Raw genomic sequence first — 15076 nt, 5'->3', positions numbered from 1 at the left:
TAAATGGAAATGTGCCCAGTCACTATGAGCCAGTGCACTGTCCCCATTCTTAACAAGAAGCTTCCTAACAAAGAAGAAGTAAGAAGAGGAAATGACAAGGCACGCTAATCCAAACTCAAGCATTAAAATACGTCAATTTTATAAAACAGAACTGTTATTAGGTATTTTCAAGAAATAATAAAAGTATTAAACCAATACTAAACCTTAACCTAAGAAAATCAGTTGTATCCCAGGATGCAAAACAATTCCTGGGTAAATATAAATTTTAACTAGAGAAACAAGATTTAACAGCTGGAAAAATTACATTTATGTGACAGAATTCTCATTATAATTTAATCAACAAAAATGGAATGCTAGAGAATACTCACTTCCCAAGACCAATAAAAGGGAACACAGCAACATAATAGCACACACAGATGATAAATATGAGCCACAGCGATAAGGAGAAGTCCTTAACATCTGTTAATTTAATAACTTCACCTTAGAGAAGAAAGGGAAGAGGCTATCAGCATAATTTTTCAGATCTGTCAAGATTAATCTTCTTTTATCATGTGATTAACCTTTGCAATTCAGTTAAAAAAATACATTTCTCAGTAAATTACTGGAACATAGTTTCTGGGATAACCTAAAAAGACATTAGAAAAAGCAAAATCTAAGATTAGTATCTACCTTCCTGCTCTCTTCCAGAAATACTCACCAGTTTGCAAAAGCACAATCAAGAATGTAAATTCTGCTAAAAACGCCTAAGGGGAAAAAAAGTTCCCCCAAATTTAGACAAGTCTAATAGATTTGGAAATAAATAAAAAGCATGTATTAAGCCTCACTGGGTTTGTAACACTACATTTTGAACTTATCTCATTGTAAATTATCTCAAAAGGGCCATAATACCCCAAAACACCCCTTTGCTTGCATTGAGGCCTACCTGTTTTCCCTTGTTCTTTATGAAGGATTCTTTCTGCTCTCTGATCCAAGTAAGCAAGGGCCAGGGCACAGATTAGTGAAAGAATACACGTTATACCCCCTATAATAAAGAAAAAGAGAGATTTTTAAAAGAGAACCAAACTGAAGGTTGCTAAAAGACAGCATATTACATTAATAACATAAAACTTAGCAAAGGAAGAGCACGTGGTAAGCAATCTGCAAACAGTAGTTGTTATTACTGTGTTATTTCCCAGCTGGCTGGAGATTAGAGGGAAAAGACTAGAACAAACCAGTCTGGTCTTATAATGAAGAAAACTGATGACCAGCTAGCAAATTAGTCCTCATTTCTTAATTTAGTCCAGGTCCTGATTATTGACAAAGTTAGGGGGAAAAAGTATAAAAGCAAAGTCTGATTCTGTGATCACCTCATTTTCCTTCTGATTCCTTCCCAAGGTCTGTAAACCTGCTTCTACCCTCTACAGCCCAGAGGCCCCACTCTCCCACCACACAGCCCGTTCAGGCTCTGAGTAGTCAGGATTACTCAATGATGCTGGTCTCCTGTCGTTTAAGTAAATCAGGACAAAGACTGAATAAAGTTTACACATGTCTTAAGAATTTTAAAAAGAAGCTCCGGAAAATAGATGAATCTTTAATTGGCTGACGTATTATGATCCAGTTGAAAAACTGCTGAAATAAGTCTGCAGACGTGGGTTCTATTTCTGGCACTATAAAACTGAATAATCTCAACCACAGAACTTAACCTCTCTGGGCTTCAATTTCCCTATCTGTAAAATTAGAGGCTTTGATTTGACAGCATAGATCTTTTCTGGCTCTAAAATGCTTTAAAACTCTCAGATTCTGCATTGTGGATGCAACTAGAAGGAATACTGAAAAGCATCTGAGAGTAAGGAAGAATCTTAAGAAAAAGAATTGGAAAAGGAAAAGGGAAGAAAGAATCTCTAGATACAAATTGCCTGTTTAGGATTACCTTTCCACTGTCCTCTTTTTACCAGATTGAAACAAGGAATTATAAGGAATAAAAGATGACAGAGAACATCCACCCCTCCATTCCACAGGCCTCTAGAGCTCTGCAAGCAGTCCTGTACATACTGCGGGGCTCAGACAAATTCACTGTTCAGAGAAAAAGCACTAGCGGTGAGTCCAGAGGGCCTCATACATTTCTCAGTGACCCACCCAGCCACCAGCACAACTGAGCGCTGGCAGACAGCATTTAGGGCCAGAACAGACCTATACACTTCTGGTCAAACACCCACAGTGTTACAGCAGAGTAAACTGAGACAGTTTAACTTCCTTGTTTAAGATGACAGAACTAGTTTTAGCCAGGACTAGAGCCTAAGTTCCTGACTCCCAACTCAGTGGGTTTCCCACCCTATCATATCACCTCTGACTTCTGTAGAATCTAAGCTCCATAGGTATCCTAACTGAATTTGATCAAAAGGAAATGATCTCCCTCTGCTATTTATTAACACCTTACATGTGAAACTTCCCTGATTGTTTTCAGAGTCTTTACATACACTCCTTTGCTCATCAGAACAATGCTGAAGTAAACAAGGTGGTACAAGATCCTCCATTTTAAGAAAGTAGAAACAAAAACACGAACAGGGTGAATAATGCACTATTTCTACTAGGCCCAAGAACTAATGAACTCTGCAGATGAGACTAGAGCCCCAGTGGTCTAAATCCAATTCCACTGTTCTTCCCCCTCGGCCACAATACTTCCTATGACAAACAAGGAGAAGAAACAAAATGCGGGACATCAAGATTCACTAACCAATCATAAGTGTGACCCCAAGGGTTGTGTGACCAGTAGAACCCAATGAAGTTTCAACCTTAGCATACAGCCATCCCATGAGGTTCATGTTTACTGTACTTCCCTGAAAGATAAGGAAAAAAAAAATCAACACAATATTCATTTATATCTCTACCATGTTCCAAAAAGAAAGGATGTGAGATGGCTTAGAGAAATAGCTATAATAGGATCCAGATTAAACAAGAGATCATTTTTTAAAAATATAAGGAAACTAACTAGGATAAAGGCACAGATAAGATTACCACACAAAAAAATAAATGCCAATTTATAGAAAATGCTAGTGTTCTAAACAGCTCAGTACATTTAGGACTTTCTAGTAGCCAAAGCAAAAATGAAACATGAGTAACAAAAGTTTACAGGGTATTTAACACAAAAATAAACCTTAGCTCAGCAAATGCACAGCTTTTCCTGATACTGAAAGAAAAAATTCATCCCTAAGAGGGCAGTGAAATTTACAGTAGATAATATCCTCATCCATTTATGCATACATTTAGCAACTACTGAGCCCTGATTATATGCCAGTCACTGTTCTAGGAATTGGATTTATAATAAAGAAAATAAAATTTCTAGCTCTCACAAAACTTACATTTTGCTAGGGTAGAAGTAAAACATGTAGTATATTAAATAGTGACAGGTGCTTTAAAAAAATAAGGAAAAAAATAAAGCAGGGAAAGAGAATATAAATAGGTGGAGATCTCAATGAGAATGTGACTTTGGAGAAAAGATTTGAAGGAAGCCAGCTGTGGCCTATCTGATGGAAGAGCACAGTATTCCAGGCAGAGGGACCAGCCAGGGCACAGGCCCAGAGAGGCGGGCTGCTCAGTGTGCTCAAGGAATGGCAAGGAGGGCAGAGACTGAACAGCACAAATGAAAAAGGGAGAGGATGAGATGCAGTTCCTGGAGAGGAAACAGAGGTGGGGGGGAGCTATAGGCAATGATGACTTTTGGCTTTTATTCTGTGTGAGATGGCAAGCCACTGGGGCTTTGAGTAGAGAAATGGCATGATCCTATACACGTTAACAGATGCACTCTGGCTGCTACATTCAAAACAGACCACAAGTGGAGATGAAGATAGAAGGAAAAACATAAGTTAGTGGACTACTGCAATAATCCAGTTCAAAGATGATGGCTCTTGGACTAGTGGCTGTGGTGAGAAGTGGCTGGAATATAGATATATTTTTATGGTAAAGCCAGTAAGATTTGCTAACGGAAAATATGTGGAGTTGGCGGAGGTGGAGAGAGTAGTTCAGGATAACAACAAAGTTTTTGCCTAAGCAACTGAAGAGTCACCCATAACTGAGGATAAGAAAACCAAGGCATTAGCTGGCTTGGGGCGATGACAGGTAGAATATCAATAGCTGGGTTTTGGCCATGTCAAGTCTGATATGCCTACTAGACATCCATACAGAAATGTCACGTAGGAAGTTGCACATACAGGTGTGGAATTCAGAGGAAAGGCCTATACAGATTATATAAATTCAGAAGCAAAAACATGCTACTTAAAACTTCAAAACCATATTAGGTCACCAAAGAAGTGAGTGTCAAAAGAAGAGAGATGTCCAATACCCAAGCCCTGTGGCACTCCCAAACTTACAGGTCGAGAAAATTGAGATGGAACCATCAATGGCAGTAAAAGAGGTGGACAGAAAGGCAAGAGGAAAACTATGAGACTGTTGTGTCCTGGAATCCAAGAGAAGAATCAAGAATGGGAAGTGTCAACTGTGCTAAAGCTACTGACAGGCCATCCACTGAAGACTGAGAAATGAACGTGTCCTCAATAATACTGTCAAAGTTCACATGGCTAGTTCTTACAGAATGCTAGCCAGCGGCACTAATCAAATGAGCAATAAGGTATAAATGGAGACCTACTGGAATCTTTCCCCAATATCACTGAAAATATAAGCTCCTCAAAGACATGGATGTTGCCTTAATAATACTTTAATTCTAAAATGCCTAACATGATCTGGCTTAGCAAATATTGACTAAGCATTTGTCGAAAAAAATGAGTTTAAAATAAATGACAAAGGAAAATCAAAAGGGTGTTTGACTTCCAAACCCCAGCTAAGACATGAATGATAAGAAAAGTGAGACATCCACTGCCTGAAAGGTGTAATTAACAGTTCAAGTGTCTAAAAGCAGACAAACTCACAGCTCAGGCAACAGAAAAGTCATGGAGAGGGAGAGCCAGAACCCCTGTGAGCGTTCTGAATATGCACAGGTACAAGAGAAACACAGAGAGTGAAACCCCACCTGCTCCAGCAGCTCTGAAATGGAATCCTTTGGCCTCATACATTTCACAAGGACCCTAAACACACCAGTCAGATCAGAGCCAAGCAACCTGGCTGAGGGTGGTGTGTCTGCCTGAGCTCTAGCTCACTCCCACCTCCACCTCAGGTTTCCCCACGACTTCAAAAACCTCCACTCTGCCTTTCAGAAGCCCCTTAGATTCCTTTCCAGAAATGTGGGGCTCCTCAGAACACAGCAGAATGGTTCATAATTAATTTGTAAGCACACAGAAAAGAACCTGAAGATTACTAGAAACCACAATTGAGTCACTGAGAATGAGTCTTACTCAACTGATCCTTTCCTCCTTTGAAAAGTTATTAGACACTGAGATCCACAAACTGCTACAAACATACCTTGAATTGTGTAAGATACATAATGAAGTACTCAGAAAATCCTTGTGGATAAAATTTAGAAAATATAATTATCACACCAGTTATCAACGAATTACAAGTTAAAATAATATTTAGGTGTTTCCTATCAAATTGATAAAATCACTTTTTAAAAGTGATAATAGCCTATACTATCAAAGCTATAATAAAGAGGATCCTCTCATATCCCACAGATGAGGATAAAAACATCTCTAAGAGGATAATGTGGAAATCTATCTTAGCATTCCTAAGAAACCCTAACAAACTCTCTGACTCAGTAATAATTCCATTCCTAGCAACCTAGCCTTAGGAAACAATCAGAGATGCCAGTTTTGTAGAGTGTGGGACAAGATCACTATTTATAATAGTGAAAAATTAGAACCTAGGTATATAAGAACCAAGAAATGCTCAGTGACATGCATTATTTCATAAGATGAGATATTATATTAAAAACTTTTAAAACTTTTTGTACTAGATTTCTTCTTCCCTAAAAATGTTACAAGTATTTTCATGCCATTTATTAGTCTCTGAAACCTTGATTTTTAATGGCAAGGATTTTTTTTAAAAAAACCTCTATTTATAGGAGTTTATAGTGAAAAAAATCTAACAGGATTTGGGTCTGCCAAAACATCTTACAGGCTGCATTAACAAAAACATATTATTATTCCCTTGGGTACCCTATCAGATCAAACCTGAAACACCATGATCATTTCCAAGTTCCAAATGCTGGGAGGACAGGCCACCTGGAGTAAGTACAGGGGCGTGATCACTACGGTCAGGTAGCTGAAACCCGTGTCCTGTGGCCCAACCATAGGAAATGGGCATGTCTGACCAAGAACTTAAAGTGTTGTCTTCATAAGCAAAGTGTTAGTGCACATTAGAGGAAATAAACATTAACTAGAGGGCAAGAGGCTGAGCTATCAGTAAAAGCTACTTGCGCAGGCAGATTTCATCTCTATATGAGTTTGAGCTTCATCAAGTTAACTAAGTAGATGGGTTTCCCCATCACACAGCGAGTTTCCAATCACTGGAAATGTACAAGCCTGTCTTGGACAGCCATATGTGAAGACTTTCATAGCAGGAATGTCTAAAATGGCTAATGAAATTAGACAAATAGATCTAAGATCCCTCCCAGTGCTCAGAATCTTTAAACTAAAGAATGCACAACTAGCCGTTTCAGACTGTTTCCTAATTGAAATAAGGTTAGAAATGCCTTAATTAAAGTTATTAAATGTTATACTATGGTCTAAAATATATAAAAAGGCAATTTATCATACACAAATATACTTCATCCTGTAATTTTTAAGAAGTAACTATAAGACTAAATAAATATTTTGTTTCCTACTTGGCTTCATTAAGTTTGTCATACTTACAATTCTAGCCATGCTAAGTTGGAGTCCAAATACCAAGTTTAATTCTTTGCCTTTAAACCAACTCACAGCATATGTATTCTGGGCAACTGCTAAGGACTCCCCACCAATCCTAAAAGTGATGAAAGGAAGAAAAGTCACAGCTTTTAAAGAAATACCACAGTTAGCAAGGCCGAAGGTTTAAAATCTAGGTCGGCTTGTGACTACTTCAATCAATAGAATATGGTGGGAGGGGCACTGTGTTATCCCAAGGCTGGGTCATAAAAGGTGACATCTGCCTTTTAACTTAAATATTCACACTTGGAGCCCTGAGACACCTTGTCCGAAGTGCAACCACCCTGAGTCCACTATGCTATGAGAAAGCCAAACCACACAAGGTGGCCATATGTAGGCCGTCCAGCCAGCAGTCGTAGTCTTCCAGTCATCCTAGCCCAGGTGCCAGATGTGTGGGTCAACAAGCTTTTGGATGATTCCAGTATCCTGCTTTCCATGAACCTCCAGACATCAGGTGCAAAAATGAGCCAGCAATGCTGCACCCTGTCCAAATTCCTGACCCACAAAGTCCACAAGCACAGGGTAATGGTTACTTTATACTGCTTAGTGTCAGGGAATTTGATGTGCCACAGTAATAACCTTGATGAGCAAAAAGGATTCTGAGTTACCACAAAATCATCTATATGTCATATAAAATGTCCATGTGAGGAGAGTGGTCCATACCTTGTGAAAACACAAAAATTCACTTTCAAGCCACTATCTTCCACATTTGACATTCTCCTACTTCCTGGGTTTTAATTTTCCTTAAGTTCTACATATTGACCATTCCCCCTTCAGGCCTTCAATTTAGAGCTCCATATCCTAACACGAAGTCCTCCTCACAACTCTGTCCTGTTCCAAAATTATTTCCCCTCTCTTCTACTAATCCAAATTCTATCCTAATGTCAAGGCTCACTTTGTCTGTGAGGCTATTTCTGACCACACTTCCATCTGTGAATCCCTTTCATATTTTTATACACATTTTTCTTTCCTTCCCTCTCAGTTAAAGCATTTTTGGGGGATATGTTCCATTCTCTTTGATACCTGTGAGCGCTTGAGTAAGCTGTGCCATCTGCATCCCTCAGGGCAGGAAGCCCAAGGCTGGCCTCAGAATGGGCTTACTGAACATTGAAATTCATGAAGAGCAATCAACCTATTAATATTTTGCACACTTAAGCCTCTTTAACAGGAATCAAAAGGACTTGCACATTACCCACCAAAAAAACCCAGCAAATTGTCCATGAATCACTAACCTAGAAATTGATGGTCTATACTTTTCAAATGAGCTTTAAATCATAGTCTTCAATACAGTAGAAAAGTGAAACACCTAGGGAAATATCGTTTCCAGAGAACTATTTAATATTCAAGCCCCAGAGTTAACTATGACCACTCAAAATTGTTGCTTACTTTAAAGGAAAATTAAGACAACTAATTAATAATCTTACGTATATGTAGCTAGATTTCAAGGATTTGAAATAATTTCCAGAACAGACAATAATATGTTCTTTGTAAGTCTTTAAGAAATTGATAGATGAACACTGAAATAACATTAGGATGAATGAAACTATATATAACTTACCCAAACACAAACCTTCCAAATTCCATCAGCCAAAAAGCATTAAATATTCCACCCAAAGCAAAAACAACCTATAATGGAGAATATAATACAAAATCAATGAAAATGTAAGTTAGAGGTATTCAAGACAAGTTAACTTATGATGAATCACAACTTCTACAATGGTTTTACTATCCCTTCCAAATAAATCTGTAAAATTTAAATTAATTAAGTATAATTTAAATATTCATTCTGTCTCAAAGCTTAAAATAGACTATGTATTATGCTAGATGGGCATTTGTGGACTCTATGCAACTTAGGCATTCAACACACCTTTGTTGGTATTAGACAAGAATTCAAAAGTCAGTCACATCATCAATGAACTTTGGCCTTTCTTACCTGTCCAATGCAAACAAAGACACTAAAAATAATGGTGCCCCATCTGTTAGAGGGAAAAAGAATGAATTAAGAGTTTGTCACCAAGACCTTCAGTAACAATTCTCTTTGGTTTTCTTTAACCCCCCTGCCTTTCTTCCAAAAAAGAAAAATGAAGTGCTGTTCTGCCTCTGCTAAGTCAGCAGCTTTCCTAGCCTGAATGTTAATCTACAGAATTGACTTCTGAGAGGATGCCTGAGGTTTTAAAAATGGCGTATGTTAGTTTAAACCATTATTATCTCTTAAAAAAAACTTATTAAATAATCTTCAAGAAGTTCCCAGTGTTCCCATTTAAAAATGGACATTCTCTTTAAAATTTCTATTAAGAGTTCAGGATTGATTGCAAGGAAGTCTAGATTAAATAATTTTAAGTGATTATAATTCTTGATAGCTAAAAACTATTTTTAAAAGGACAAATACCAACCATGTTATTACATTTAAAAATCTCCCTACTCTAACATTCTACTTTGAATACCTGATTGTTTCTCCAGAGTAATAAAATGCTAGTACTAGAAGTCCTTAAAGATCATCTGAACACACTGTACTTCTGAAACTCCACTCTCTCCCAGGATCCTTGTGAAGAGGCCACACCACGTTCTACTGACTGATCTCCAGTACTGAGAAACTCGCTCTGGTCCCAAAATAACTCATGGTCCCTCCTGTCAACCCGACCAAAGTCTTCATCATACTAAGTTGAATCTGTCCCCATTTCAATATAATTTTACCCTACAGACCAAGTAAAATAAATTTAACTCCTCCTTTATACTCTAACTCTTCAAAAATTGGAAAATCCCCAAGTCGTCCAAACACTTAAGAGTTTCTTCAATTCTTTTCCACCAGACGTGGCTGGAAGACCCTTCATCAGTTTGCCCTCTGTCTTACAAAAATATTCCCAGTCTACATCCCTCTTAAACTCTCCACCAACAACACACAGACAATCATAAGTATGGAAAGTGGCAAAGCTCAAAGCATTGTTCCTTCTTAGCATCACACAAAATGTGATGCCCAAAGAAAGACAGAAAAAGAAAACCTCACTAAGGCTGGGAAAGGCAAATACTGCTGTGTGCCAAATACTGTGCATCCACCTCTCAATCTTCATAACCACCTGGCAAGGCAAGAATTATTATCCGTATTTTATCAGTGAGAAAACTGCAGCTCTAAAAAGCATAGAACAGCTCGGAAGAACTATGAAGTTGACAAAGTAGCAGCAATGGAATTCATACTCTGGTTTGCCTGATCCCAAGTGAGGGATAATTTAATTAGATAACTGAGTTACCTTATGCCATGAGCACCATTTACTAGTCCCAACCTTAAATGAAATACCAAAAAAGTTTTAAGAACCAATTCCACACATTTACTTTAAAAATTAGAGCAAATTATCATAGTCAATAAAGAAGCTTATTCAGTTATTTCTAAAAGTACCTTAATCTAGTTCTGTGTTGTCCTAACAATTTTACACACAGGTGAAATTTTTTTCAAGCTTACCGTATTCCAAATACTCGGTCTATCAAAAAGCCACCAAAGAAACACATAACCACATTAGGCCAAGAATACCAGGCATAGAGCAGCATGAATTTTGTAGTATTCACCTGCATATCCTATATGGAAAGAAAATAAAACTTTTTTTTCCAAACATTTAAGTTTAGCAACTAACACATCAAAAACTATTTGCATAGGGTAGGAATTTCTTAATCATTTATAGTCACTAACTGCTTTGACAGTGTCATGACAGCCTGGCCCTCACCCCAGAAAAATGGTTATACCTGGGATCCCTGGGAACTTCTTGAGTTCACATGCCACTTCAGAGGCTTAACAGAATCCAGGACCAATCAGATGCCCCACTATGGGGACCACTTCTGTCTGCATCTGCCTGCAGCTTCTATGTTATTAACTATATGCTACCCACATTGGGCCTCCCCCTACACAGTGAAAGACAGTATTAGCTTATCCCTACCCTCCTCCCACTAACTCCTACCTTTTTTCCCTTTGTTCTAGAATGAGAAGGGCCAATTTATGCATTTCCCTGTCCAAAGGTAAAAAACTTACAACTAAATAAAACTACTTAATAAACAAGAAACTGTAATAAAGTATCAAATATGTTTTTACAAAACCAGACTAAAAACACTAACATGGACAATCTTCTGCAATCAGTATCCTCTCATTTGCCATTCAGATGATTATGCAATGGTAGAGTGAAATGCAAACAAAAACCTGCCAATTTTTTGGCCAATATTGTGGAGACAACACTTAATTAAGGTTTGAAATAATATCAAGTCACCAGTGCTATAAATGAATTATTTGTGGGCACCCATTCCAACTCAAGAACACTCCCCGCTGTATGTGGATGTGTTGACTACACGTGCTAAAATGGACAGTTTCAGAATGGACAACCTGAGAACTGACTATGCTTCAGTGCTACACCTGCTCCAGAGCCAACAAAAGAAACAAAGGTGAGAAATCAACTTACCCGTTTAACCTGACTCTGAAGGGCAGAAGGATTATCATAGCAAAAATAGCTGCCTATAAAAAGAAAAAGCAAGTATTTTTTTTATTTTTTATTAAGGTATCATTGATATACAATCTTATAAAGGTTTTATGTTGGCAACACTGTGATTATTACATTCACCCATATTATCAAGTCCCCCCCACACACTCCACTTCAGTCACTGTCCATCAGCATAGTAAGATGCTAATAGAGTCACTACTTGTCTTCTCTGTGCTATACTGCCTTCCCCGTGACCCCCTACATTATGTGTGCTAATCATAGTGCCCCTTAATCCCCTTCTCCCTCCCTCCCCATTGACCCTCCCTTCCCTTTGTTAACTGCTAGACCCTTCTTGGAGTCTGTGAGTCTGCTGTTGTTTTGTTTCTTTGCTTTTGGGAAAAGCAAGTATTTTATAATAATACTGTCTATATAAAAGTTTCAAGTTGCAATTATTACTTAAATCATTATTTTAAACACTTTTACCAGGGGTCTCCAGGACTGACACTGGGAACTTTTTTGGGCCACTTCCTTGTCCACCAGCATTTTCTAAGTTGTAGCCAAACAACCCAGAGAAAATGTGTCAAATCATTTACAAACTATTACAGTGCACATATAGCAATATTCAGAACCTGGGCTAAGAAGTTAACAACTATTTGTTCTTCCATTTTACTTTCATCATGCATCATATATCTATTATTTTATTAATATTTTCATGAAGCAGCAATAGTTTCCTTATTTATAGCTACCAAAACACAAACACACTAAAAATTTCACATACATCTTCAGCAGTTTCCTGGTATGTTACCTGCTGTTACCATTTAGCTTGAAAGCAGAGGAACTACTCTGTATTAACCTGATATATGAAACCAAAATTCTGATTTTACAAACACAATAACCAAGGTCAAATAATTTAGTGAATACAGCAACAGGAATGAAGAAAAATAAAACAGAATTCTAAAGAATTAAGTTAAAACATAATCATGTCTTTTGGGAAACAAGAGTGGAGAGCAAGTTCACATTCATGCCCTCAGATTTATTTTTAAATATAGTAACAGACTTTCTGTAGGCCTCAGAATAATACTGCCTCCATTTCTCAACTAACTCTAAGTACATATTAGAAGCTTTCAGTTCAAAAGAAAAGAAATGTCATTAGAAAAGTATGACTTCTGAAACCCAGGCAGGTAACCATAATTTACCAAACATAATTTGCTTGTGTAGGGGCAATTTTAAGTGTTTTGTGTTGTTCTTGTTTTTTGTTCATAAACCCAGCCATGTGTGATTCCTGCCTTATCGCAATAAGGAACAACAATGTCATGCTTTAAGGCTAATGGATAGGCATCTTCTTCCCACAAAGAGGAAAGGACACAAAAAGAGTTGCAAAGAAATTAAAACCTAAAGCATCCTTCGGACCTATTTATATATATACCAGCAGTGGCATAAAGCTCTCCACCCAAATGTTGCTAAACCTAAATTACACCAGGTCCAGCAAGCCCCCTGAAAAACATATTGTCACTTCCATACCAAACTAATACTGACATTAGAATGTTGCTGAATAAATTAGTTGTTGCTGGAACATAGGCAAACGCTTTTAAAATTATCTCAAGAAACTGCTTTCAGAGTCATCAGATTTCATAACTGAAACAAACACTGCCAAGCTTACCGCCAAGTCCAACCCAGCACGATTGCTTCACAGTGGCAGAGAGGAAGGCTAAGAGAACACACCCACCAACTGAGGCTATCAGCAAGACACACTTACACATTTTCCCAAAGAGAGAGAAATAATATAAAAGAGTGCTAAAGAATTATCCATTCCAGAAAAAAAGTGGGGTTTTTTTTCGGGCAGGGGGGCGGAAGGGCAGTTAAATCTTTCCAAACTCCTTACGAAAAAAGTGTAATGAAAGGAATCTTGACGACCTAAGGATTCCTTCCTACCTGTGGCCGCAGGAAGGAGGTACTAGTCTCTGGAACAGCAAGCGTGGGGCAAACTTGGCCCAGCATGGTCTTCCCCGATCCCACCTGCGGGACACTATTAACTCCACAGACTTGGAAAGGGGTCGCGAAGGACAAAGAAGGGAAGCCCAGGGGCTGAAGCCAGAAGCTGCGCCGCGGCCGCGCTGCACCTGTGAACTCAGTGTGGCTCTCGGGGCTCGGGGAGGAAGCCCGAACTGTGACCAACAGTCCCGCCCCACCAGCCCCGGACGGCTCACCGAAGCCGAGGAGGCACATCAGCAAGAGCACCAAAAGCCGATGCGCCAGGCGACTGGGATCGCAGAGGGCCGCCAGCACCCCTGGGCCAGCAGAGGCGGCGGGGGCACCTCCGCCGGCCTCGCTGGGACCATCTGCCAGCAGCGCTCGCGCTTCCTCCTCCTCCTCCTCCATGTGGCCGGCCGAAGACCCAGAAGGGAGCGGGCCGTAGGTCCTGACGCCCCGCCGCCGGAGCCCAGCGAAGACTGCGGTCACGTGACCCCGGTCGTTCACGTGACGTCGGGCAGGTCACGCAGGGTCACGCTCACGTGAACGGCCGTGATCACGTGGAGGCAGGGCAGGCAGGGAAGGCGAGGACGAGGCAGTGTTTAGCGATTTGGTCTCACTGGGGCCTTGCCTTAGGCGCCCACCATCGCCCTTCGTTTCCTGCCCTGCTCCCATTGCAGGCCCGACGCAGTTCCGCCAGGAGAAAATGCGGGCCGCCCTGCAGGCTCGACGCCCGGCGCCTGCGTGATGTCACCTGCGCCATGACGCGTAAACGTTTGCCGTCCTCGCTGCGTTCTCCGCGGCCTTTTTAATTGCTCCTAATGCACACCTGGTTGAATACTTTGTGATGTTTTACGTCACGCGTCAGATACTAGGAATACAAAATGAGATGAGAAGCTCCCGGACCTCATAGTTTACGGTTTAGTTGGGAGAGATCGACCGAAACGTACTTTAGAAAACTAGGCTGAGTAAATGAATGCTGAGAACAACGGCTGAAATAACTGACTTACATAGGCATGCTTAGAAAAGCGAGACCAGTTGCACAGTTTAACCAGCTCTGAGCGAAAGTGGTGGCGGAGGGGGTGGGGAGGGCTGAAGCTCCTTCAACTTGATACCTAAGCTAGAATTAGTAAGAGTGAGCCAGTCGCACCTGTTTGAGGGGATAGGTTGGAGGTAGAAGGGGTGGTTAGGGATAATAAAGGTGCACGCATGAAACTGTGTGTTTATCTGGGAATGACAAGGAATTCAAAGAGTAGAAACACTAAATCTTTTCCATTAGGAGCGATGCAAGGATTTTGAGCAGAGTGGCAAGAATGCAAGATTTGTGTTTTTAGAAATTCAGTGTGGCCACACAACACTCCCCGCTACACACATTGCTTGGTGTCCCCAGGCTTTGTCAACAGAATTTTGAGAGACTGAATAACCGTGGGGATTACTAAGTAGTTAGGAAGTTTAGAGGTGGCAAGAGCCTATACAGGGTAAAAAAAGGAGCAAAGAGACAGAATTAGGTATTTAAGGGTTAGAATGGGGCAGACTTTGTGAATAATGTTACATGAGGTCTGAAAGAAAGGATAGACCTGAGATGGTTTTCCCGGATTCCTAGCATAGACCACCAAGAGATGAGAATATAGCAAGAGAAGAGAGTGGGAGAGAGTGTCAAAAGGAGAGATTAGCTTGGAATGTATAGTCTTTGAGATGTCTATACACCACATCTCCACTTTAAACCTCCGATTCTCTCAGCTCCAGAGGAGGAGCCCCCCAGGCTAGTGAAATGGTCTTGCCAAGGTGACTAACCCCATCTTCCCAGTTATGGTGGTCACT

At 39.8% G+C, this 15076-nt stretch overlaps 1 protein-coding gene across 9 annotated transcripts in view; it reads right to left on the bottom strand.

The window, feature by feature from the left end:
* Positions 1 to 13766, bottom strand: part of MFSD1 (major facilitator superfamily domain containing 1) — a 31983-nt gene extending 18217 nt beyond the window's left edge. For 3 of the 9 annotated variants that reach the window (XR_005028564.2, XR_008996849.1, XM_057499613.1), the window contains exons 1-9: positions 13492 to 13763; positions 11267 to 11319; positions 10285 to 10397; positions 8764 to 8806; positions 8389 to 8456; positions 6780 to 6888; positions 2714 to 2816; positions 923 to 1021; positions 369 to 480 (exon numbers count right to left, since the gene is read on the bottom strand). Coding sequence is in view for 7 of the 9 variants with exons in the window: in XM_057499613.1 (XP_057355596.1) it covers positions 369 to 480; positions 923 to 1021; positions 2714 to 2816; positions 6780 to 6888; positions 8389 to 8456; positions 8764 to 8806; positions 10285 to 10397; positions 11267 to 11319; positions 13492 to 13663 (872 nt within the window). In the remaining 2 variants the exon portion in view is untranslated. Of the gene's footprint in view, positions 1 to 368; positions 481 to 922; positions 1022 to 2713; positions 2817 to 6779; positions 6889 to 8388; positions 8457 to 8763; positions 8807 to 10284; positions 10398 to 11266; positions 11320 to 13491 lie in introns of all 9 variants that reach the window. The other 6 variants (XM_057499629.1, XM_036904094.2, XM_057499624.1 and 3 more) reach the window with 5 other exon arrangements.
* Positions 13767 to 15076: the final 1310 nt, after the last annotated feature.

The sequence above is a fragment of the Manis pentadactyla genome, chromosome 1, assembly GCF_030020395.1.
Source record: "Manis pentadactyla isolate mManPen7 chromosome 1, mManPen7.hap1, whole genome shotgun sequence".
Classification (NCBI taxonomy): domain Eukaryota; kingdom Metazoa; phylum Chordata; class Mammalia; order Pholidota; family Manidae; genus Manis; species Manis pentadactyla.
The sequence above is the reverse complement of the archived record's forward strand: the minus strand, read 5'-3'. Positions and strand labels throughout refer to the sequence as shown.